Here is a 25,631-nt window from a genome sequence, read left to right as displayed (position 1 = left end):
TGTTGATACTTGTAACCTTCACCTACGCATTGTTCCTTTCCTCTGTTTACTTGCGTTTCTTACTGCCGTTCACACAGGTATTTATTAAGTGCGGGTAGGTGTTGGCCACCAAAGTGGACTCTGGGTAAAGTGATGCAGAAGATGTAGTCCATACCCTCAAGCGCAAGCGCTAGTGATTTTATTGTCCTCTCATCTAAATTAATTCACATATTCATTTATCTATGCAGTTTCTGAACAAGTAAGTATTTACTGAAAACCTGTATTTCCAATGCCCTGGTAGATATTAAGCACAGAAAGCACCCTGTTCAATTCAACTATATCTATTCCAGTATTTTTAAATGTACTTTTCATTCCATTGTTCTTTGAGGAATGTGCTGTCTAACTGGGGAGAAGCACCTTATGCAAATAGCTAAGTAGTACTACAAGATGATATTGGGGGGGGGGGGTTTGTCATAAATGGAAGCCCCCAAAGGGGAAGGAAGTGGGAGTGCAGATGTGCATGCTGAGAGAAGTGGAGGCTTTAATAGATGAGGATGGACCACCTCGGCTTGACAGAACAGTAGGAACAACGCTCAGAGGCAGGAGTGAAGGGTGAGGGTGCCTCTGCAAAGTGATGCGTGGCCACGGAGGACTGGGTAAGAGGTGTGTAAAGTAGCACTGCGCTGAAAACTATGAAGTGCTCAAGAAAAAATTACTCTTAAATGCCTATAGTATCTATACGATTATTCTATAGTATTTATTAACTGGGTGTTCCATATAATATGCCATAGACATATTTCTATGTCAGTATATAGAATCCTACTGAATGGTTTTAAATCTCATTAGTCTCTTCCCTATGCAGGCTTTTAAAGAAGCCTGTTAACTACCAAAGTAATTAACTATTATTATTGTTACCTTGGCTAGATTATCCAATAGAGTTTTCATTTTTTAAATTGAAGTATAGTTTGTATACAATTGTGTCTTAGTTTCAGGTATAGAGCAAAATGATTCAGTTCTGTGTGTGTGTGTATTGTGTATATACATATGTATTTATTCTTTTAAAGATTCTTTTCCATTATAAGTTGGTACAAGATGTTAAATATAGTTCCCTGTGCTATACAGTAGGTCCTTGTTTTTTCCCAACAGAATTTTTAATTAAAATTGTGAGTGTAGGCATCCTCTTGTTCCTGACCTGAATCCACGTATCTCTACTATTGACTGGGCAGTGATCAGATCCTATCTGAACATAGACTTCTGACTCACAATCTCTCCACCATCCAGTCCCAAATGCTGAACCACCACCTCTGTATCCCAAGTCAGTCAGGACTTCGTTAATTTTTCCTCCTGCTTCCAACTCAGGACCAGTCATAGGAAGCCAAATATCCTCCCCCAAACAGTAACAAGGGACCTTGCCACCCCCAGCCTCCCCATGCCAACAACCTCCAATCAGGGCACTCAGAAAGCCTTCCTGTCTTTTCATTATAAAGCTTTCCCTGACAAAGAGTTCATGTCAAAAATATACAAGCAGCTCCTACAGCTCAGTTCCAGAAAAATAAGCGACCCAATCAAAAAATGGGCCAAAGAACTAAACAGACATTTCTCCAAAGAAGACATACAAATGGCTAACAAACACATGAAAAGATGCTCAACATCACTTATTATCAGAGAAATGCAATTTAAAACCACAATGAGGTACCGTCTCATGCCAGTCAGAATGGCTGCTATCAAAAAGTCTACGAACAATAAATGCTGGAGAGGGTGCGGAGAAATTTGAACCCTCTTACACTGTTGGTGGGAATGCAGACTAGTACAGCCACTATGGAGAACCATAGTGGAAAAAGCTGGAAATAGAACTGCCATATGACCCAGCAATCCCACTGCTAGATATCACATCTAGGAAACCAGAATTGGAAGAGACACGTGCACGCCAATGTTCATCACAGCACTGTTTATAATAGCCAGGACATGGAAGCAACCTAGATGTCCATCAGCAGACGAATGGATAAAAAAGCCGTGGTACATATACACAATGGAATGTTACTCAGCCATTAAAAAGAATGCATTTGAATCAGTTCTAATGAGGTGGATGAAATTGGAGCCTATTATACAGAGCAAAGTAAGTCAGAAAGAAAAACATCAATACAGTATATTAATGCATATATATGGAATTTAGAAAGATGGTAACGATGACCCTATATGTGAGACAGCAAAAGAGACACATGTAAAGAAGAGACTGTTGGACTCTGTGGGAGAGGGCGAGGGTGGGATGATTTGAGAGAATAGCACTGAAACATGTATATTACCATATGTGAAGTAGATCGCCAGTCCAGGTTCAGTGCATGAGATAGGGCGCTCAGGGCTGGTGCACTGGAATGACCCTGAGAGATGAGACAGGGAGGGTCAGGATGGGGAACACATGTACACCCATGGCTGATTTATGTGAATGTATGGCAGAACCACCACAATATTGTAAAGTAATTAGCCTCCAATTTAAATTTTTAAAAAAGAAACTCTTTAAAAAAATAATAAAGCTTTCCCTCTCCCCTGCCTGTCTTTGCATCTCTGCTAAATGCAAGTGATGGTTCCTGACTCCTTTGCTTCAGCAGCTTCTGAATAGCCTCTGCTTGTTCTCGTTGGGGTGGTATTTGTTTATTCCCACACACTACTAACTGCATCTTTTATTAATGGGTTTTCTAATGATTGATCAGCTCTGAATTTCTAGAATGAATCCTTCATCATTCGATTTTATTGTAATGTCAGTTATTCAACACATGTTTGTTGAGTGCCAAGTGTGAGCCAGGGACTATGTGAGACTTAAGTGAGAGAGGAATAGCCCAAATGAATGTTTCCTGCTCTTGGAGAATATATGGGCCAGTAGGGAAGACAGACTTCTCATTGGATAGGTACACACCTTGATTGTGGGGAGAAGGAGAAAAATGCTTCAGGAAACTGAAAAGGAGTGGGTGGGGAGGAAACCCAGAAGAGTGGGGTGTCCTATAAACCAAGAAGAAGGCAGCTTTTTCAAAAGATGTGTCAAGAGCCATGAAGAGGTCAAGTGTAAGGGGGTAAAGAATGAGTAGTGTGTTCTGTTTCTAACCAATCTTTCTCATATATTTTTTTCCTATGGTTATTTCTTCCAGCCTCATCTTTTACATTCGTATTTGAGTCTTTACAAGTACTCTTATATCTTGAATTGATTTCCAACATCACTTCAGATTTTTCAGAAATATGATCTATAAAAACTGCATATCAGATTCTTCCCTAATGTTTATTTTCTCCACGAGAAAATGCAAAATGAAATGCATTCCCTACTGATTGTTGTCATTTCCTTGACAGCACTGGTGCTGAATGTGTAATATTGCTCTGCATCTCTGGCACCGTCAGCTAGAATGGGCTGGCTCTGTGAGTGGCACCTGTTAATTAACTAATGCGGAAAGTTGTCACTGATGTGGAAGACTGTCATGGGATAATAGACCTGCTGTATACAAATGCTGAAATAACTTTCACAAAATAAGGTTTTAATGAAGCAAATTGATTTTCAAGGCAGAGTGTCTCGGTGCCATGGCGATTTTCTCTCCCTTCTTTTTGTTTACTTATGCTCTAACCCTTTCTGTTTCTCTGTGGGAGAGATTCAACTTGGTATGTAAAACCCTCCCCATTAACTTTCTTAACCTTATCTGTTCCTTTTGAAATAAATATGGGTGGTTTTTTTTTTTTTCTGCATTCATTTATTAGACTGAACAGTTGTATTTTCCTCTTTTTCTCTTTCCAGTCATTTCAGTTACAGAATAGCATTCCTTTATAGTAGGTAGTAGTGCAGACCGTGGAACCAGATGGCCTTGGCAGGGGCACCTAACCTTTCTCATCCTCAGCTTCATCATCTGTGAAATGGGTCTGTTAAGGAGCTTTTTGGTTAGATAACGTTTAAAGCACTAAGAATAGTTGCTGGCACATGATTAAGAGCCATATAGGTTTTTGCTGTTATTACTGTTTCTCTGGCTAGTTCTAATACTAAATGTTAGTTTAGAGTTTTGATGTATTTATTTATTTATTTTACTAATAGTCACAGTTTGTTATCATGAGTCTTTATTGAAATGTATGAAAATAATTTTTCATGTAGATTTTTAATAGGTTTAGAGAAAAACAGTATTCATTTGCTACATTTGTGACCAATGATTGCAAAGTATCAGAGCTAACAGAAACTTCAGATGTCACATAGTGCCCCCTTGTCATCATTTCCTAATAAGGAAATTAAGGCCCTGTGAGAAGGAGTGGGTTGAGCGCAGTCTGTTAAATTCTGGAGGGCTGGACCGGGATGCATGTCTCCAGGCTTCCAGTCAGTTGTGCTTTTTCTGCTATTGCTTGCATGATAAGAGTTTTGCTCTCCATTCTTAACTAACCATAAATGAACCAATTCATGAGCTTTCCCCCACAGAACGATGTACGGAATATAGAGTATCTCTAACGTTCTCAAATGGGGTTCTCTGAGGTTTTGGTCTGTTGATGTGAGCTCAAAAGGGCATCTCATTGGTAGGCACAGTGGCTGAGGGCTTCTTGGTAAAGATGAGACTAAGCCAAGAGAAAGGAACTTTTGTTCCCTCTGGGTATTGGTTTCCTGTTGCCATAGTAACAAAGCTGCAGATTTTATGTCCTACAACAAGACAAAAATGTATTCTCTTACAGTTCTGGAGGCCAGAAGTCTAAAGTCATCTTTTGGCAGGGCTTTCCTCCTTCGGGAGGCTTCTGTTTCCCCTCCTTGAAAACCCAAGCTGAAGAGCTGCTGGAAGCTGCTGCATTCCTTGGCTTGCAGCCGCTCCCTTGTATCACTCCAGCCTCTTGCTTCTGTCATCACGTATCCTCCTACTAGCTCCCATCTCCCTCCTGCCTCTTATGAAAACCGTTATGATTATGTTAGACCCGCTTGGATAATCCAGGATAATCTCCCCAATCTTGAGATCCTTAACGTAATCATGTCTACATAGTCCCTTTTGCCATTATAAGGTAACATTCACAGTTTGCGGGATTAGGGCGTGGGTATCTTTGGGGGGAGGGGGTACTATTTCTCCTTCCACATTCTCAGAATACCATCAAAATAGAAGTCAAATCTTTTAATTTATTAACCCCAGGGGAGATCAGATGTTGCCCAGAAAAGGAAAAATAATCATAGTTTTCTTTATGATCCAGTTAGGAATCGTGTTTACAGTCATAGCAGTGTAATCACAGAACATGGTTTGATTAAAAGTAAGAGACAGGGACTTCTGTGGTGGTCGAGTGGCTAAGACTCTGCACTCCCAATGCAGGCGGCCTGGGTTCAATCCCTGGTCAGGGAACTAGATTGCCACGTGCTGCAACTGAGAGATGCCACATGCTGATAAATAAATAATTTTTTATAAAAAAAAGTGAGAGATAATCATAGAGGGGGATGAGGGGAAGGAATTGTGTGCCTGTGAGGTGGGGGTGGGGAAAGACAGCTGCATTTATTTCATCACTGCATGGCAGGAAGTCATCAGATAATGTCTAAAATTAAAAAAAATACAAGTGTGTTATTTAGTAAGACAGAGATAAATAATAAAATGATCAAGTCAAAGCAAAGCTAGTTGCCTCTGAGGAGAGAAGGATGACCTGGGAGTACAATGAGACTCTGATAAAAATAAATAAATACGAACTGAAAGAAAGGGAAGCAGGAAAGTGATAATGCATGGAGGCAAGAAAAGATGTTTTTGAACATCAAAAACCAGAGATCAAATTGCCAACATTAATTAATTCATAGAAAAAGCAAGAGAGTTCCAGAAAAACATCTACTTCTGCTTTAGTGACTGTGCTAAAGCCTTTGACTGTGTGGATCAAAATAAACTGGAAAATTCTGAAAGAGATGGGCAGACCACCTCACCTGCCTCCTGAGAAATCTATATGCAGGTCAAGAAGTTAGAACTGGACATGAAACAACGGACTGGTTCCAAATTGGGAAAGGAGTACGTCAAGGCTGTATATTGTCACCCTGTTTATTTAACTCATATGCAGAGTACATCATGTGAAATGCTGGGCTGGGTGAAGCACAAACTGGAATCAAGATTCCCAGGAGAAATCTCAATAACCTCAGATATGCAGATGACACTACCCTTATGGCAGAAAGTGAAGAGGAATGAAAAAGCCTCTTGATGAAGGCGAAAGAGGAGAGTGAAAACACTAGCTTAAAAGTCAACATTCAGAATTGAAGATCATGGCATCCAGTCCTGTCACTTCATGGCAAATAGATGGAGAAACAATGGAAACAGTGACATTTTATTTTCTGTCTCCAAAATAAGTGCAGGTGATGACTGCAGCCATGAAATTAAAAGATGCTTGCTTTTTGAAAGAAAAGCTTTGACAACCCTACAGAGCATATTAAAAAGCAGAGACATTACTTTGCAGACAAAAGTCCGTCCAGTCAAAGCTATGATTTTTCTGGTAGTCATGTATGGATGTGAGAGTTGGACTACAAAGAAAGCTGAGCACTGAAGAACTGATGCTTTTGGAGTGTGATGTTGGAGAAGACTCTTGAGAGTCCCTTGGACTGCAAGAAGATCCAACCAGTCCACCCTAAAGGAAATCAGTCCTGAATGTTCATTGGAAGGACTGATGCTGAAGCTGAAACTCCAATACTTGACCACCTGATGCGAAGAACTGACTCACTGGGAAAGATCCTGATCCTGGGAAGGATTGAAGGCAGGAGGAGAAGGGGACAACAGAGGATGAGATGGTTGGATGACATCACCGACTCGATGGACATGAGTGAGCAAGCTCCGGGAGTTGGTGATGGACAGGGAAGCCTGGCATGCTGCAGTCCATGGGGTCCAAAGAGTCAGACACAACTGAGCGACTGAACTGAGTAATGTGAAGGTTGACAATTGCAAGACTTCTAATGTATCCCATTAAAAGAAGACTTAAAAACAAAAAGTCTCAGTCACTGTGATGGTTAGGACTCTTAACAGAGTATCAGAAACAACTCAGATTAGCCACAGGAAGAGTGAGAGGTCTGCAGGTGTGAGGGTGAGTGATGGAACTCAAGGCAGAATCATTCCTGGGCCCCAGAAACAGCTGGAACCAGCGGCCCACAGGTGGCACCGGAAGCCGTTCTCCTCCCCGTTTCTCTTTTCTGCCCATCGTTTTCCTTTCCTTTCTCGCTGTGGCCCTGCGTCCTTGGTCCCTGAGATGACCCATCACCGCTGCTGTTCTCCTGTTTCAGATGTTAAAGTGTGTTCCCCCGAGAGATGAAGCTCTCTCCTTCCTTGCCCGGCCTCTGGAACTCCAGGGGAAGAACACAGCGCTGGGACGCAGTCACCTGGTGCAGAGTGCTCAGCAGCCAGGCAATGGCCACACTTCTCAGCTCCTCCTCGGGATTGGCTTTATTATGGAATTTTATTTTAAAAATGAGGCACTGTCTGCATATTCTATTTAATAAAATAGGTTAGCACTTTGTATAATGTGGGGAGATGTCTCTTGTAGATTCTTCAGTGAAAAAAAAGCAAGCTACAGAATCTATTCCATGCATGTATGTATGTGCATGTTTATGTATATTTCACATGCCTAGAAAGACTCTATAACAAGCTCTTAAGAAACGTGAGTTTTGAGGAGATGGAATGTTTGGGAAGTTTTAATCGTCTATGTCATACATTTTAGATACAAATACATATAGTTGTATTATTTGAATATTTAAGAAAAACAAGAAAAATGCTAATTTGTCCATAATGAGTATATATTGCTTTTATAACAATGGCAGAAACCTGTGCCGCTTTGGATTGCCTATAGGATAGAATCTAGGGTCCTATATTCTAGCTTCATATAATCACTTGACTACAGCATGTTCAGATCCCAACTGGAAGTCTTTCTTGTCTTTGTTGGCTAAAACTAGTGAGGTCCACCTCCTCCCTCCTGCCTGTCCAAACCCTCCTGTCTTCCCAAGGTCACTTCCCATCCCTCCTTCCCTGTAAATGCTTGCCCCATCCTTCCATTGATCCTTGCTCTCTAACTGATAGCTACAAGCTAATGTTTTATTCTTTCATGTGTTTCACATGTGGTTATCTTTTTTCCCCGTTATAAAGTGATTTTATTAAATTGATTTGGACATACTGTAGATCAAATAATATTTTCTGAAGATAACAATTATGAACTTTAAATCTCCACATAAAATTAGTAGCTTCAAAACTGTCAGTCATATTTTCCATAAACAGCATGATAAAATAATTCTACTCTGTAGAAATACAAAAGTCTAGGACTAGCTGAGGAGAAGGCAATGGCAACCCACTGCAGTACTCTTGCCTGGAAGATCCCATGGACAGAGGAGCCTGGTAGGCTGCAGTCCATGGGGGCGCTAAGGGTGGGACACGACTGAGCGACTTCACTTTCACTTTTCACTTTCATGCATTGGAGAAGGAAATGGCAACCTACTCCAGTGTTCTTGCCTGGAGAATCCCAGGGACGGGGGAGCCTGGTGGGCTGCCGTCTATGGGGCTGCACAGAGTCGGACACGACTGAAGCGACTTAGCAGCAGCAGCAGGACTAGCTGAAAACTCGGAAATCACATGTGGATGTCTTTTTAATGGGCCTTGAAGGGAAGGAGCTTTGAGTTTTTTCCCCTCATTGTCTGGCACAATGAAATTTACGTCACAAGTGCTCTAAGTATTGCAAATGACCCAGTGTTTGAGTGACTGATGCATGTCACTCTTACCATCTCGGAGATGGATGGCAGGGGAAGGAGTCTTCTGGGCCCTCAAGAGCACATCTCTGGCTAAGGGTCCCGCTCATAAAAGCCCCTCCATAATTCTGCAAATGCTGTGTTGTTATTGAAGCTGAATTAGACAAAGCTCTCAGGCTTTGCAGGAGGACCTTAGAACTCCCCACTCCCTCCCTGCTCCTCCATCCCACTCTCTTCCAGTGCTTTCCTGCGACTTGCACCTGAATGATCCATTGTTCTTTTCCCATTAATTTCCTGATAAAACTTGGAAACTTTCTGCCCCTCTGAGTTAATAGAAGTTAGTATTAGTCATAAATGACATTGTATCATATGTTTCAGGTATGAAATTAGCATCTACTTCTGTATATTCTCACATTCCGAAATTGTTCCAGGTGTACTTGGCTTAAATTAATCCTAAACTCTTTTAGCTGTCTCTGAGTAATCAAAATTCTTCATGTGTCTTCGGTGCATAAATCCTTTGAGTGTGTTAAACTTCTCCTTTCAGTGGTTTTTATAATTGAGTTCGTTCTGCCCAAAACTTTTACCTTTCAAGTATGCAACTAGACCCTCATTTTTGGCCACACAGAAAAATAGGTTTACCTGTTGCTGAAATTCAGGGTCTCTGTTTAAATCAGAAAAGCACATTGTAGCCCATGAGACAGGTGGCCAGAATAAATCAGAAACTTGGAACAGTTCAGTGCAGTCTTGTTTATCTGTGGAACTAAGTGATTCTATTGCTAATCACAGGGGGATCCAGGAATCACTGTGGATTTAGGGGAACTGGAGTGAGTTTTGTTTTTAAGATAGACTCTGTAATATATAGAGTTTTCATAGGAAAGTAGTTTGGAATGAATGCCCTGAATACAGAGTCCCGTCAGGTTTTCAGAGGAAAAAATGTCATTTAAACATTAGTGTCCGTCATGTTTGAAGGTCCCAGCCTGTGAGGTTCTTTGCGTTTCAAGTTCAGTGAGGTAGTAATTTCAGAGCACAGGGTTATGAATTGGCTAGTCGTCCTCACGAAGCAAGATGTATTCAGTGTCCCTCTCCTGACTGGGGAAAGCCAGACCCTCAGGGGCCCTCAGTGTTTGGGAGCGACTGGTGTGGGGTGAGGGCTTAAGGGGAGGGTGGACTCCAGAGGAGAAAGTGAACCGAAGCTCCAGGACAGAGGAGTCAGAATTGAGAGGGCCAACGCAGGAGGGGGATGAAGGCCGGGACCAGGCGCTGGACTGGCCTTGGGCACAGTGTGGACACCCAGGGCCTTTTAGGAAGCCCTTCTGCCAGCCTGTGTAGGCACTTTGGACAAAGGTTCACAGACTAGAATAACAGAGGCAAAGGCCAGCTCTTAGATGGCTCAGCCATTCTTAACCTCAGAAAAGTTTGGACGTATTATCCTCTGGGGCTGTTTCTGTGTGTGGCTGGCAGCTCCTTCACTTTGGCCTAGAACCTGCCGTTCACAGACATCTCTGTTTATCCTTCATTGTGTTCAGAATGACATCACCACTTGCACCCTCAATGTTTAAAAGACGGCTTTTAGTTCAGCTGACGTGGTGTGACTCTGGTGGTTTTGGTGGTTAAGCATTGGTCAACTTGGGAAAAACGAAACCATTTCCCCACATTGAATTGCACAGATGTTCTTACACTCCTCTTCCAGATTGTCTATTCAGGTTGACTCTGATGGACCCTGGTGGAAATGACCACATGTTTGTTTGAGGTAAACGTGGGATTATCTGCAAGGAGGCCTCTATCTGGGGAGGTTACCCTTGGATTTAGAGCATTGTTTTCAAATCATTAATGATAGAAAGGAAAAGTACTTTCAAAAGCTTGGTATTTCAAAGTGTACTCTCACATTTTTTCTCTGCTCCAACAGATTTTGAGAAAGTAATAGTATAATAAGGACAAAATGACCTTGGCTGGAGTGACCAAAGTTGGAAGCAGCTCATGCATGTTAATATTTCTGGAACATTAAATACTTGGAAATAACTAATGGGGATGGCTCCTTTAGAGATTTGCTTATACTTCAGTTCAGTTGCTCAGTCGTGTCCAAATCTGTGACTCCATGGATTGCAGCACGCCAGGCGTCCCTGTCCCATCACCAACTCCCAGAGCTTACTGAAACTCATATCTATCGAGTTGGTGATGCCATCCAACCATTTCATCCTCTGTCATCCCCTTCTCCTCCCACCTTCAATCTTTCCCAGCATCAGGATCTTTTCCAATGAGTCAGTTCTTCACATCAGGTGGCCAAAGTATTTGCTTCAGCATCAGTCCTTCCAATGAATATTGAGGACTGATTTCCTTTAGGATGGACTGGTTGGATCTCCTTGGAGTCTAAGGGACTCTCAGGAGTCTTCTCCAGCACCACAGTTCAAAAGCATCAATTCTTCAGCACTCAGCTTTCTTTATAGTCCAACTCTCACATCCATACATGACTACTAGAAAAACCATAGCTTTGACTAGATGGACCTTTGTTGGCAAAGTACTGTCTCTGCTTTTTAATATGCTGTCTAGGTTGGTCATAGCTTTTCTTCCAAGGAACAATTGTCTTTTAATTTCATGGCTGCAATCACTATCTGCAGTGATTTTTGAGCCCAGGAAAATAAAGTCTGTCACTATTTCCATTGTTTCCCCCTCTATTTGCCATGAAGTGATGGGACCAGATGCCTTAATGCAGAATAATTCTTGGATTTTTTTTTTCGAAGAGTTGGTTATGATCCATGTGAAATAGTTATTGCATTTTTTAACTTACTTTTTATTTCTTTCAGAGATGTTGGGATGGAATATTATGATGTCATCTGGGAAATGATAGAACACTATTTAAGTGTCTTTGTACTGGATCTCTAATGGAGATGATAGGCAGGCAAGGCACAGAAACCTTGCTCTTAGCCTCGCCTCATACTAGGTCCATCTGGGGCTCGAGAAATAGAGCTGACTGCAAGAAACAGAGTTGTCTGCGAGAAACAGAGTTGACTGTGGCTTTCCCTGTATATTTGCCTCTGTGTTGAAATTTCACTCTTGGGTCTTAACCCCTTTGTGCAGGAGTACCTTCTCTTCCTTGCACGGAGATGGAAGCCATCTAGCCTGAGGGGGATGGTAGGGGATACAGCAGGGGCTGTGCATTTGCCCCAGGAGGTCTGAAGCAGAGCTGACCTAAGCCAGAGGTGGTGGTGGTTCTTGTTTAGTTGCTAGGTCTTGTCCAGCTCTTTGCAACCCCATGGACTGCAGCATGCCAGGCTTCCCTGTCCTTCTGTCTGCCAGAGTTTGCTCAGACTCATGTCCATTGAGTCAGTGATGCCATCCAACCATCTCATCTTCTGCTGCCCCTTTCTCCTCTTGCCCTGTCTTTCCCAGCATCAGGGTCTTTTCCAGCATCAGGGTCTTTTCCAGCATCAGGGTCTTTTCCAATGGGTCAGTTCTTTGCACCAGTGGGCCAGAGTGCTGAAGCTTCAGCATCAGTCCTTCCAATGAATTTTCAGGGTTGATTTCTTTTAGGATTGACTGGTTTGATCTTGCAGTCCAAGGGACTCTCAAGAGTCCTCTCCAGCACCACAATTGGAAAGCATCAATTCATTGGCACTCAGCCTTCTTTATGGTCCAACTCTCACATCCTTATATGACTACTGGAAAAATTATAGCTTTGACTATATGGACCTTTGTCAGAGAAGTGATGTCTTTCCTTTTTAGTATCCTGTCTAGGTTTGTCATAAGTGTGACTCTTTCTGGGGCCTGAGTGAAAAGGAGAGGAAACCTCCTCCCAAGACAACAACAAAAGGCATGGCTAGGCCACTCCCAGGGGCTCAGGCCTCTGCCTCCGCTGTATTGTCCTTGGCCTTCTTGGGGCAGAGGGAGGTAGACGAGAGTCAAACCCATGTGCCTGCTGATGGTGGTTCCTACCTCACTGGGGAGATCACAACTCTGGCAGTGTCCTGGGACTTCCTTCCATCTCTTTGGAGGTAGGGGGTCTTTCTCTTGACTGGGGAGAAGGAAAGTGTAGGCACAGGGAATGTCACCTTCCTTTCCTTCCCTTCCCTTCACCACCTCCTTGGACGTATTCCTTCACTTTAGGACAATGTGTCCTGTGTGAGGTTGTTCACAGCGCTCTGCCTGTACTAACAGTCTTATCCTTGGGTCCTGTGGCTCAGGCGAGGGGACTCAGGGGCTCCCTTCTCGGCCCCCGCAGTGGTTGGGCAACTGGTGTGGTCAGCATTATGCAAATGCCAGTCTACACTCCCCTTCCTTCCAAGAAGCTCTGTTTCCTAACTCCCTCTATGGGGAAATTCTGGATAGCATGGAAGCAAAATGTCAGAACCTATGTGGTTTGTGGGACATGTAACACGGAAGCTTTGGCAACTTGCACACTGACTTCAGGGCATAGGACCCTACGGACTTTACCAGCGAGTCATCGGGGACCTGGAAGCGAGCCAGTCGGTGAACTTTTCTCAGGCTTCGACCTGTGTCATCTCTACACCCTTGGCACCATTTTTCTGACTGATTCGACTCATCCATTGATACCTGTGACATTATGTTATCGTGGTTCTTCTTCTGTTATGTTGGCGCCTTTGCCTCCGTTTCTCCTATAAATCCCTTTCCTGTCTAGGGTCTACTCGCCCTTAGGAACTTTCCCACCCTCCCCAGTCATCTTCCACCTCTCTTTATCCAGTCTGACTGCTACCCAGTTTCTGTGCTTTCATTTCCAACTACCTTTGGACTCTGGCGTCTGGACGAAACTCAGTATATCTTGAAAACTAACTTATTGTTCCTAGAAAACTCACTTGCTCGCTTTTTCTGGTGAGAGTCTGGTTTTTCTCTTTCCAGGGCTTTTTGGCTGCACCTCACTGTTGCCACAAAGTCACAAATCACACTTGTTAAGTCACGTTTCCTCCTCCTCCTTGTTTCCCACCACACCAGTACTTGGTCCTGGCCAAATTGCAAAGGCCTCCTCTTTGATTTTCTGGTCTCAGTTCCCCGCTGGCTGCTCCTAGAGGCTCCATGGTATTTATAAAAGTCCGTGGACCTCAAGAGTTATAATATATGCAGGTCCAGATCACTTGGTGATTTCTGTTTACTTGGTGACCTTGAACTGGTTACTTAAATGCTGTGAGGTTTTGTTTTCCCTTATACAAAGTGGAGACAACAGCATCTGGATAATAAGCTCCCCTGGAGCTGTTAGAGAATTCAGATGAAATATGACATGTAAAAAGCCCAGTAAAGGTTCATTGCCAGGCAGAAAGCCGGTGCTCAGTTAAACACTGCTCTCATCCTGGTGGAGGCCACACCCCCTGCTTCCCTTGACTTCCTCCACCCTGCCCAGTCTATCCCAATCAATTTTATTTTTAGCTGTTTTAACCTAGAGCCTGTTACACAGAGTGAAGCAAGTCAAAAAGATATTGATATTGTGTATCAATGCACATATACGTGTGCTTTGCCGCTCAGTCCTGTCTGACTCTTTGCAACCTAGTGGTCTGTAGCCTGTCTGGCTCCCCTGTCCATGGGGATTCTCCAGGCAGGAGTACTGGAGTGGGGTGCCAGGCCCTTCTCCGGGGATCTTCCCAATCCAGGGATCGAACCCAGGTCTCCCGCATTGGAGGCGGATTCTTTACCATCTGAGCCGCCAGGGAGGGAAGCCCATGCATGTATATGGATCTAGAAGAGTGGTATTGATGAGCCTTTTGTGGGGTAGGAATAGAAACACAGATGCAGAGAATGGACTGTGGGCATAGCAGGGGAAAGAGAAGAGGCTGAACTAAGAGAGTTTGATGTATACACACACTGCCATGTGTAAAGGAGACCGCGAGGGGGCGCCCAGGCCAGTGCTCTGTGATGGCCCAGAGGGGTGGGATGTGGGTGGGGAGAGGGAGGCTTAAGACAGAACGGATGCATGTATACTTAAAGCTGACTCACACTGTTGTGCAGCAGAAACCAATACAGGCAATTATCCTCCAATTCAAAATAGATTATAAAAACGGTCAGGGACTTCCCTGGTGGCGCAGACGGTAACGCGTCTGTCTACATTGCAGGAGACCCGGGTTCGATCCCTGGGTTGGGAAGATCCCCTGGAGAAGGAAATGGCAATCCACTCCAGGACTATTGCCTGGAAAATCCCATGGACAGAGGAGCCTGGTAGGCTACAGTCTACCGGGTCGCAAAGAGTCGGACACGACTGAGTGACTTCATTATACTATATGGTTTGTATACAGTGAAACAAACATCTTATATTTATACCTTATATATTATATATATCATATATATGCATTTCTGAGAAATGCATACATTTCTGTAACCAACACCTCATTAAAGTAGAGAACATTTCTGTCACCTTAGAAAGTTCTGTCCTGCCCTTCCCTCTGAAGCAACTACTATTCTCTCTTCAATCAATATAGATGCGTTTTTCTTGAAACGTATTCTTACAACTGAATTTATGCACCTCATTTTTTCTGGTGTCTGTCTCTCGGCCCTGTTGGTTTTTTGAGATTCAGCCATGTTGTGGGATTCAGTGGCTCATTCCTTTGCATTGCTGAGGAGTTCTCCGTTGTATGAATGGACCTCTGTTTGTTCATCTGTTCTCCTGGTGGTGGACAGCTGGGCTATTTCCAATGTGGGGCTATTTTGACTACAGGTCTAATGAGTCTTTTTTGTGAATATATGTTTTCATTTTACTTGGATAAACCCCTAAGAGTAGAATTGCTAGATAATAAGGTAAAAAAAAAATCGTTTTTTTAAAAAAACTGTCAACTGTTTTCCATTAGCCATGCCTGTGAGTTCTGGTCATTCTGCGTCTGCACCACCAGTTGGTGTTGTCAGGTTTTTTTATTCTGATTATTTCTGTTTGTGTGGTGGTATCTCACTGTGACTTTCATTTTCATTCTCCAGATGGCTAACGGTGTTGAACACTTTCCATGTGCTTTTTGATGTTATCTTTTGTAAACTAAGTGTTCAAGGCTATTACCCATTTTAAAAATTGGATATTTCAGTTTGTTATTGTTGAGTTTAGGAATTGCTTATATGTTCTGAATATAAGTTCTTAGATGTGTAATTTATAAAATTTTCTCCTAGTCTTTGGCCTTTTTCTTAACTCTAGCGGTAAAGAACCCCCCCTCCCAATTCAGAAGACAGAAAATGCAGGTTTCATCCCTGAGTTGGGAAGATCCCCTGGAGGAGGGCATGGCAACCTACTCCAGTAGTCTTGTGTAGAGGATCTCATGGACAGAGGAGCCTGGTGGGCTAAGGTCCATAGCATTGCAAAGAGTTGGACACAACTGAAGCGACGTAGCACGCATTTCTTAATAGTGTCTCTTAACTTGCACAAGTTTTAGTTTTTGATGTAGTGTAATTTGTCCACTTTCAAATGATGAAAGGACTTTTTGAATCCTAAAAACTCTTGCCTACCTCTTAGTTATGAAGATCTTCTCTTACATTTTCTTCTGAAACTTTTATAATTTTAGCTTTTATGTTTAGATTTGAGGTTTGCCTGAGATTAATTTTTGAATATTATGTGAGATAGTGGTCAAGCACCTTTTTTTCTCTCAAACAGATAATCAGTTTTTCTATTCTCTTTCATTGAAAATAATTTCATTTTTCTAAAGAATTCCCTTGTTGAAAATCATTTAACCTCATAGATGAGGGTCCATTTCTGGAATCTGAAAGTGGAAATATCTGCATGAACTCATTAATTTTTTCTCTGTCTAAAAGGTATATACTTATCTCTGTCCACTTAATCAGTAGCCCAGTAGCAATGCGTGTTTCTCATGCTCAGACCATGGTCTCTGAATACCCTTCTCATTAAAAGAAACCAGGATTCCTTGGAGAAGTAGCTAATGCCCAGTCTTAGGCAGTAATTCATAAGGTGAACTTGGGACATAGTATCTTAGCAGAAGGTAGGACACTTTAAAGGGCTCTCAGTGACCAAAAATGGAACAAGTTTACCATAAAAGAATAATGATTGAAATCAATTAATATTCATAAGATATGTTATTTAAAAATCTATTACATTCACAAATATGCTCCATGCTGCTGCTACTGCTGCTAAGTCGCTTCAGTCGTGTCCGACTCTGTGCGACCCCATAGATGGCAGCCCAACAGGCTCCGCCATCCCTGGGATTCTCCAGGCAAGAACACTGGAGTGGGTTGCCATTTCCTTCTCCAAAGCATGAAAGGGAAAAGTGAAAGTGAAGTTGCTCAGTCGTGTCCGACTCTTAGTGACCCCATAGACTGCAGCCTACCAGGCTCCTCTGTCCATGGGATTTTCCAGGCAAGAGGACTGGAGTGGGGTGCCATTGCCTTCTCCGTAGTGAACTGATTAGTAACTTCAGTAATTGCTAGCCACTTTGCTCACATTTGGGACCTCCAAACACTACAAAATCACTTCTGGACACAGGCAGATGATAACAAAGAGACATTGATCAAGCATCTACCTTGCCCTTCCCTTACAAACCACATTGACAAAGTTCTTTACAGAAGAAAACCAGCTCAAAAAATACAGAAGGACTGAGAGAATTTGAAAATTCTGATTTGCCGCGTCTAACGGAATAATGGGACTGGACACTGGACATTAGTAGATAATGTTTGATGGGGAAGTTTATACTGGATAGGTTGGGCTAACAATCCCTGAACCCATAGGTCAATTTTAACATCATTAAGGGTGGAATTCCAGTTGAGCTATTTCAAATCCTGAAAGATGATGCCGTAAAAGTGCTGCACTCAATATACCAGCAGATTTGGAAAACTCAGCAGTGGCCACAGGACTGGAAAAGGTCAGTTTTCATTCCAATCCCAAAGAAGGGCAATGCCAAAGAATGCTCAAACTACCGCACAATTGCACTCATCTCACACGCTAGTAAAGTAATGCTCAAAATTGTCCAAGCCAGGCTTCAGCAATACGTGAACCGTGAACTCCCTGATGTTCAAGCTGGTTTTAGAAAAGGCAGAGGAACCAGAGATCAAATTGCCAATATCTGCTGGATCATGGAAAAAGCAAGAGAGTTCCAGAAAAACATCTACTTCTGCTTTATTGACTGTGCCAAAGCCTTTGACTATGTGGATCACAATAAACTGTGGAAAATTCTGAAAGAGATGGGAATACCAGACCACCTGACCTGCCTCTTGAGAAATCTGTATGCAGGTCAGGAAGCAACAGTTAGAAGTGGACACGGAACAACAGACTGGTTCCAAATAGGAAAAGGAGTGTGTCAAGGCTGTATATTGTCACCCTGCTTATTTAACTTCTATGCAGAGTACATCATGAGAAACGCTGGACTGGAAGAAACACAAGCTGGAATCAAGATTGCCGGGAGAAATATCAATAACCTCAGATATGCAGATGACATCACCCTTATGGCAGAAAGTGAAGAGGAACTAAAAAGCCTCTTGATGAAAGTGAAAGAGGAGAGTGAAAAGGTTGGCTTAAAGCTCAACATTCAGAAAACGAAGATCATGGCATCTGGTCCCATCACTTCATGGGAAATAGATGGGGAAACAGTGGAAACAGTGTCAGACTTTATTTTGGGGGGCTCCAAAATCACTGCAGATGGTGACTGTAGCCATGAAATTAAAAGACGCTTACTCCTTGGAAGGAAAGTTACGACCAACCTAGATAGCATATTCAAAAGCAGAGACATTACTTTGCCAGCAAACGTTCATCTAGTCAAGGCTGTGTTTTTTCCTGTGGTCATGTATGGATGTGAGAGTTGGACTGTGATGAAAGCTGAGCGCCGAAGAATTGATGCTTTTGAACTGTGGTGTTGGAGAAGACTCTCGAGAGTCCCTTGGACTGCAAGGAGATCCAACCAGCCCATTCTGAAGGAGATCAGCCCTGGGATTTCTTTGGAGGGAAGAAAGAAATCTTTTGGAGGGAAATCTTTTGATGCTGAAGCTGAAACTCCAGTACTTTGGCCACGTCATGCGAAGAGTTGACTCATTGGAAAAGACTGTAATGCTGGGAGGGATTGGGGGCAGGAGGAGAAGGGGACGACAGAGGATGAGATGGCTGGATGGCATCACGGACTCGATGGACTTGAGTCGGAGTGAACTCCAGGAGTTGGTGATGGACAGGGAGGCCTGGCGTGCTGTGATTCATGGGGTCGTAATGAGCCAGGCACGACTGAGCGACTGAATTGAACTGAAGGTGGAACAGACAGTGTATCCCTCCAGATGGAATGCTACATGGAATACAGAATGCCCAGTTCTAAGTATTATTGCCAAAATAATCAAAACGGAAGTAAGTCTAGTGTCTGGGTCTAATTACCAGTTTATAGGAAATGCACGGTTACAGGAGCAGCACTCCAAGAACCTCTATAGGAGAAATATCCTCATCTCTCCAACAAATAAATGGCATGAAAAAGGTAGGGAAAGCACTGTTAGAGGTTCAAGGAGACTTAAGACAATGGCAAACCGTTGAAAATTATTGAAGAAGGTGATAAGGATTCATTTTTCTAAAATTTCTCATGACTTTCTTTGTTTTCATAATATTTTAAACAAGAAAAATGTGTGTTTTCATCTTCAGTGAAAGTTCTGTGAAGAACACTGACTGAGATAGGCCTCTTACATCATATCAACGGGCTTTGCTGGCGTTATCACGGTTGTGAAGAAAGATTTAGGTCATACTTCATTTCTAATCTCATACGAGCACCTTCCACGACAGGAGGTGACTTCTGTGTCTGTAGTCAGAGCTTGGTGTCTGTTGTCTTTTTTCCTTCACACAACAAGCTGGAGCGTCCAGCCCAGGAGGGATTTGATTGCATTCATGGTTTGCATTTCTTCCTTGAAGACTGATTGAAACTGAGGAAGAGCACCGTTGTTCATCATCTGTTTAGTCTGAGCGAAGCAGCACGCTGATGGGCATCCAGCGGTCAGTGCCTCCTTCTGACGGGCTGTGTCCTTCTCTGCTGTTCACATCGCTGGGCCCCCTGCTCCTCTGATCATCAGCACGCTGTGTCACAAAGTGATGGTGAACTCCACAGAGGAAGACATCTTCTCCTGCAGCCTGTGTTTACCGAATACTACTCTCTGAGTTCTCCCGATTAACAAACAGTGGTGTGATGGTTTCTGGTGAACAGTGAAGGGACTCAGCCATACTTATACATGGATCCATTCTCCCCCGAAACCCCACCCCCATCCAGGCTGCCACATAACGCTGAGCATAGGTCCCTGTGCTACACTGTAGGTCCTCCTTGGTCATCCATTTTAAATACAGGAGCAGGTACATGTCCATCCCAAACTCCTGAACTATCCCTTCCCCCCAGTCTTTCTCCCCACCCCATCCCAGCAACCTCTTTTTAAAGCCCTTCTACTCTCCCTGCAGCTCACAAACGCCAAGAGCTGATTCATAGCCTGCCCTTGAGCGATGCCTTGTAACTCACAGGAGAAAGCCTGCCAGTGTGATGCACATATCTTAACAGTTGCTCTTCTTTACCACGTGTCCTTGGTGACTTGTACTGTCAAACCTTGTCTTTCAATAGAGAAATTTTGCTATTAATTCATTAGCAGATTGCTTTCCCTTCAAATATATTTATTTTCAACTTGTGATTGTGCCAGTTTTCACCACAAGGAGTACAACCTTGATTGATGCCCTGTAATTTTGGTTTCTCTCTGCCTTTAGTGACAGAATTAATTGCTTTGTAGTCTAATTACTTTGCACTTGTCTAGGAAAACCAGATTGGTTTACTGGAAATGACAGTGTGCAATGTTTGGGAAAGATAGCAGAGCTTGGATGGCTGTGCTTGGCAGAGCTTCCGTCCAGTTGATCATCTGAAAACTAGGGACAAATGGATTGCAGGCCCAATAAATAAATGGATTGCAGGTCCAGCTTACAACACATGTCATATTTCCTTACCGTTTTTTTCCCAGTTTGCTTGTGTAGAATAGCTATATTTGAAGATTCACTTTTTCTAGAACATTCAGACGATGATGATCTCTTCAGACTGAAGGACCCCCTCACCATTTCGATTTATGACATTTCATGTTGTCTTTTCATCACTTTTGCATCTGAATCATTTGGGGAATTCAAAGTATAACTTTACATAACAAAAACAATACAGAACACCAGCTTAAATGTATTTGTTGTAACAAGTACATCAAACGGAAAGTTGATGAAGACCAACCACACAGTAAATATGAAGTTTGCAGAGACAAAATGATAGAACCTGGCAATTTCTCAATTTGACATTGCTTGAAATCATTATGTTACATTTCATAGTTTTTAGAATGCATGTGGAAAAAAGCACTGCTTTGCTTTATCTTCTTGAGGTGACCCAGTTACTTGTCAATCCTGGTAGGTCCTTGGATTCACCTGTGGTCACCGAGCCATCCCATGAAGCACTGTGCCTTTGAACAGAACCTGGGGACAGAATGTTCACGCCCAGCACATTTTCTTCCAGTGTCAGCGACTCTTCTGTCCCTGTGAAACCGGTCCATGTAGGATAGTGTTTTTCAAAGTGTAATTTGGGGAACCCTCCCATCAGAATCACCTGGGGTGCTTTTTAGCCAGTGTATTCCTAGGCCTCAACCTCAGGCTCCTAGGCAGTCTCCCTGGGAGTGGGGGCTGGGGACCTGCATTTTCAAAACCTTTCCCAGGTATGTGGAAGGACTGTTCAGAGTTTACAGAATGTAGAAGACATGTGCCTGTTCTGTTGGCTTTATGTGACACGTTATTCTTACGTTCTGTGATGACAGCTTTGCCCTTCTCCTATTTTACACTCAGGACTGGTCCGTCACGTCTGCAGCCTGTTCACTGAAACTGCCACGCTGTGTTTGGATGTGGACAACAAAAGCAACAACGAGACTGCAGCCGCCTTGCTGTCCTCCCTGCTGGACATTCTGCACAGCATGCTGACCTACACCTCCGGGGTTGTGCGGCTGGCTCTGCAGGTAGAGGACCCCTTCCCCCGCCTTTCCAACAACCCTGCACCACGTCCCACATTCTCATCATTCTCCTTTCCCTCATCATCCTCTAATGTGTCCTTTGGTTTGAGAAAGAGCATATGATTTGACAGTCATCTTTGGGTGACCAATGTCAGACAGCTAATTTGGATATGAAAAGAAAGCAGGAGGGGCCAAAGGCTTAGTGAGCACTTACTAGGGAACTGCCAGCAACTCAAGAGGTCATTCTCACTGTGGGGTTGGCCACGCGCTATGCAGTCTTCACTGTCCGGAGGTGGTGCTCCCGCCTCCTCCAGCAGTACAAGTTAGCTAGTGAGGAGTGATGGATTGAGTTATCAGGCGTGCACACACATGCACATACATGTAATATGAATATAGGTGCATAGATACACACACATGTGCATGCATATACCCTGCACTTGCTTCCTTTTATGAGCAATAATGTGAAATTGCAGGATGCTTTTGAGGACTAGAGGTGTGTATTTAGTGGCCATGGAAAAGTCAGGTTGCCCCAGACTGTAACCTGGCTTTGTGGTCTGAGACAGGAAGGGCATATGAGTTCATCAGGTACTTTCTGGGCCAGGGGTTAGCTCTCACCACATGCCTGTCTCCTCTCATGTTTTATCTAACCAGCTGAGTCAGCTGATACGTAGGTCACATGTTAGGACACGGCCAATAGGAATTCATTGTTGTATTTGGAGTCCCAGTTAAGTTGCAAGTGCTGTGTGTCACTGGTAGCATACCGGCCTGGATAGAGGCAGAAGCTGAGGTTGGAAGCAGACCGTCCTGATACCTTGCTGAGAGTCATAATTCAGTTTAGTTCAGTCGCTCAGTCGTGTCCGACTCTTTGCGACCCCGTGAATTGCAGCACGCCAGGCCTCCCTGTCCATCACCAACTCCCAGAGTTCACTCTGACTCACGTCCATCGAGTCCATGATGCCATCCAGCCATCTCATCCTCCGTCGTCCCCTTCTCCTCCTGCCCCCAATCCCTCCCAGCACCAGAGTCTTTTCCAATAAGTCAACTCTTCTCATGAGGTGGCCAAAGTACTGGAGCTTCAGCTTTAGCATCATTCCTTCCAAAGAAATCCCAGGGTTGATCTCCTTCAGAATGGACTGGTTGGATCTCCTTGCAGTCCAAGGGACTCTCAAGAGTCTTCTCCAACACCACAGTTCAAAAGCATCAATTCTTTGGCGCTCAGCCTTCTGCATAGTCCAACTCTCACATCCATACAGGACTACTGGAAAAACCAAAGCCTTGACTAGACGGACCTTAGTCAGCGAAGTAATATCTCTGCATTTGAGTATACTATCTAGGTTGGTCATCACTTTTCTTCCAAGGAGTAAGCGTCTTTTAATTTCATGGCTACAGTCACCATCTGCAGCGATTTTGGAGCCCCCCAAAATAAAGTCTGACACTGTTTCTACTGTTTCCCCATCTATTTCCCATGAAGTGATGGGACTGGATGCCATGATCTTCGTTTTCTGAATGTTGAGCTTTAAACCAACTTTTTTGCTCTCCTCTTTTACTTTCATCAAGAGGCTTTTTAGCTCCTCTTCACTTTCTGCCATAAGGGTGGTGTCATCTGCATATCTGAGGTTATTGATATTTCTCCCGGCAATCTTGATTCCATCTTGTGCTTCTTCCAGCCCAGCGTTTCTCATGATGTACTCTGCATAGAAGTTAAAGAAGCAGGGTGACAATATACAGCCTTGACATACTCCTTTTCCTATTTGGAACCAGTCTGTTTTTCCATGTCCAGTTTGAACTGTTGCTTCCTGACCTGCATACAGATTTCTCAAGAGGCAGGTCAGGTGGACTGGTATTCCCATCTCTTTCAGAATTTTCCACAGTTTATTGTGATCCACACAGTCAAAGGCTTTGGCATAGTCAATAAAACAGAAATAGATGTTTTTCTGGAACTCTCTTGCTTTTTCCATGATCCAGCGGATGTTGGCAATTTGATCTCTGGTTCCTCTGCCTTTTCTAAAACCAGCTTGAACATCAGGGAGTCCACGGTTTACGTATTGCTAAAGCCTGGCTTGGAGAATTTTGAGCATTACTTTACTAGCATGTGAGATGAGTACAATTGTGCAGTAGTTTGAGCATTCTTTGGCATTGCCCTTCTTTGGGATTGGAATGAAAACTGACCTTTTCCAGTCCTGTGGCCACTGCTGAGTTTTCCAAATCTGCTGGTATATTGAGTGCAGCACTTGCACAGCATCATCTCTCAGGATTTGAAACAGCTCAACTGGAATTCCATCACCTCCACTAGCTTTGTTTGTAGTGATGCTTTCTAAGGCCCACTTGACTTCACATTCCAAAATGTCTGGCTCTAGATTAATGATCACATCATCATGATTATCTGGGTCATGAAGATCTTTTTTGTACAGTTCTTCTGTGTATTCTTGCCACCTCTTCTTAATATCTTCTGCTTCTGTTAGGTCCAGACCATTTCTGTCCTTTATCGAGCCCAGTGAAACCAAGCCATGCCTGCAGGGCAACGCAAGATGGGCAGGTCATGGTGGAGAGGTCTGACAGAATGTGGTCCACTGGAGAAGGGAATGGCAAGCCACTTCAGTATTCTTTCCTTGAGAACCCCATGAACAGTATGAAAAGGCAAAAAGATAGGATACCAAAAGAGGAACTCCCCAGATTATTAGGTGCCCAGTATGCTACTGGAGATCAGTAGAGAAATAACCCCAGAAAGAATGAAGGGATGGAGCCAAAGCAAAAACAATACCCATTTGTGCATGTGACTGGTGATAGAAGTAAGATCCGATGCTGTAAAGAGCAATATTGCATAGGAACCTGGAATGTCAGGTCCATGAATCAAGGCAAATTGGAAGTGGTCAAACAAGAGAGGGCAAGGGTGGACGTCGACATTCTAGGAATCAGCAAACTAAAATGGACTGGAATGGGTGAAGTTAACTCAGATGACCATTATATCTACTACTGCGGGCAGGAATCCCTCAGAAGAAATGGAGTAGCTATCATGGTCAACAAAAGAGTCCGAACTGCAGTACTTGGATGCAATCTCAAAAACGACAGAATGATCTCTGTTCGTCTCCAAGGCAAACCGTTAAGTATCACAGTTATCCAAGTCTATGCCCCAACCAGTAACGCTGAAGAAACTGAAGTTGAACGGTTCTATGAAGACCTACAGGACCTTTTAGATCTAACACCCAAAAAAGATGTCCTTTTCATTATAGGGGACTGGAATGCAAAAGTAGGAAGTCAGGAAACACCTGGAGTAACAGGCAAATTTGGCCTTGGAATGTGGAATGAAGCAGGGCAAAGACTAATAGAGTTTTGCCAAGAAAATGCACTGGTCATAGCAAACACCCTCTTCCGACAACACAAGAGAAGACTCTACACATGGACATCACCAGATGGTTAACACCGAAATCAAATTGATTATATTCTTTGCAGCCAAAGATGGAGAAGCTCTATACAGTCAACAAAAACAAGACCAGGAGCTGACTGTGGCTCAGATCATGAACTCCTTATTACCAAATTCAGACTCAAATTGAAGAAAGTAGGGAAAACCACTAGACCATTCAGGTATGACCTAAATCAAATCCCTTATGATTATACAGTGGCAGTGAGAAATAGATTTAAGGGCCTAGATCTGATAGATAGAGCGCCTGATGAACTATGGAATGAGGTTCGTGACACTGTGCAGGAGACAGGGATCAAGACCATCCCGATGGAAAAGAAATGCAAAAAAGCAAAATGGCTGTCTGGGGAGGCCTTACAAATCACTGTGAAAAGAAGAGAGGCGAAAAGCCAAGGAGAAAAGGAAAGATATAAGCATCTGAATGCAGAGTTCCAAAGAATAGCAAGAAGAGATAAGAAATCCTGAACTATGGATTTCTCTTAGTTTCCCCTCTTTTTTTCTAATGAGTGTCTCATCAGAGAACATCATTTCTTGTTTCAGTTTCCACAGTGGTAGCTTTATGTAATTCTTCCATGTGTGGATGTCTCTTAGAGGATACTTTGATGGTATCAATCTGTAAGAGATTGTGTATTGTGGATAAAAAGGAACAGACATTTAAAAACCTTTTTT

General features: G+C 43.2%; 1 protein-coding gene across 4 annotated transcripts in view; it reads left to right on the top strand.

Annotated features, from left to right (window-relative positions):
• Window positions 1–25,631, top strand: part of ULK4 (unc-51 like kinase 4) — a 502,577-nt gene that overhangs the window by 310,933 nt on the left and 166,013 nt on the right. For all 4 annotated transcript variants that reach the window (XM_069560715.1, XM_069560714.1, XM_069560717.1 and 1 more), the window contains one exon: window positions 21,384–21,550. In XM_069560715.1, coding sequence (XP_069416816.1) covers window positions 21,384–21,550 — 167 coding nt within the window. The remainder of the gene's footprint in view (window positions 1–21,383; window positions 21,551–25,631) is intronic.

This window comes from Ovis canadensis, chromosome 19 (assembly GCF_042477335.2).
Source record: "Ovis canadensis isolate MfBH-ARS-UI-01 breed Bighorn chromosome 19, ARS-UI_OviCan_v2, whole genome shotgun sequence".
NCBI lineage: Eukaryota > Metazoa > Chordata > Mammalia > Artiodactyla > Bovidae > Ovis > Ovis canadensis.
The sequence above is the reverse complement of the archived record's forward strand: the minus strand, read 5'-3'. Positions and strand labels throughout refer to the sequence as shown.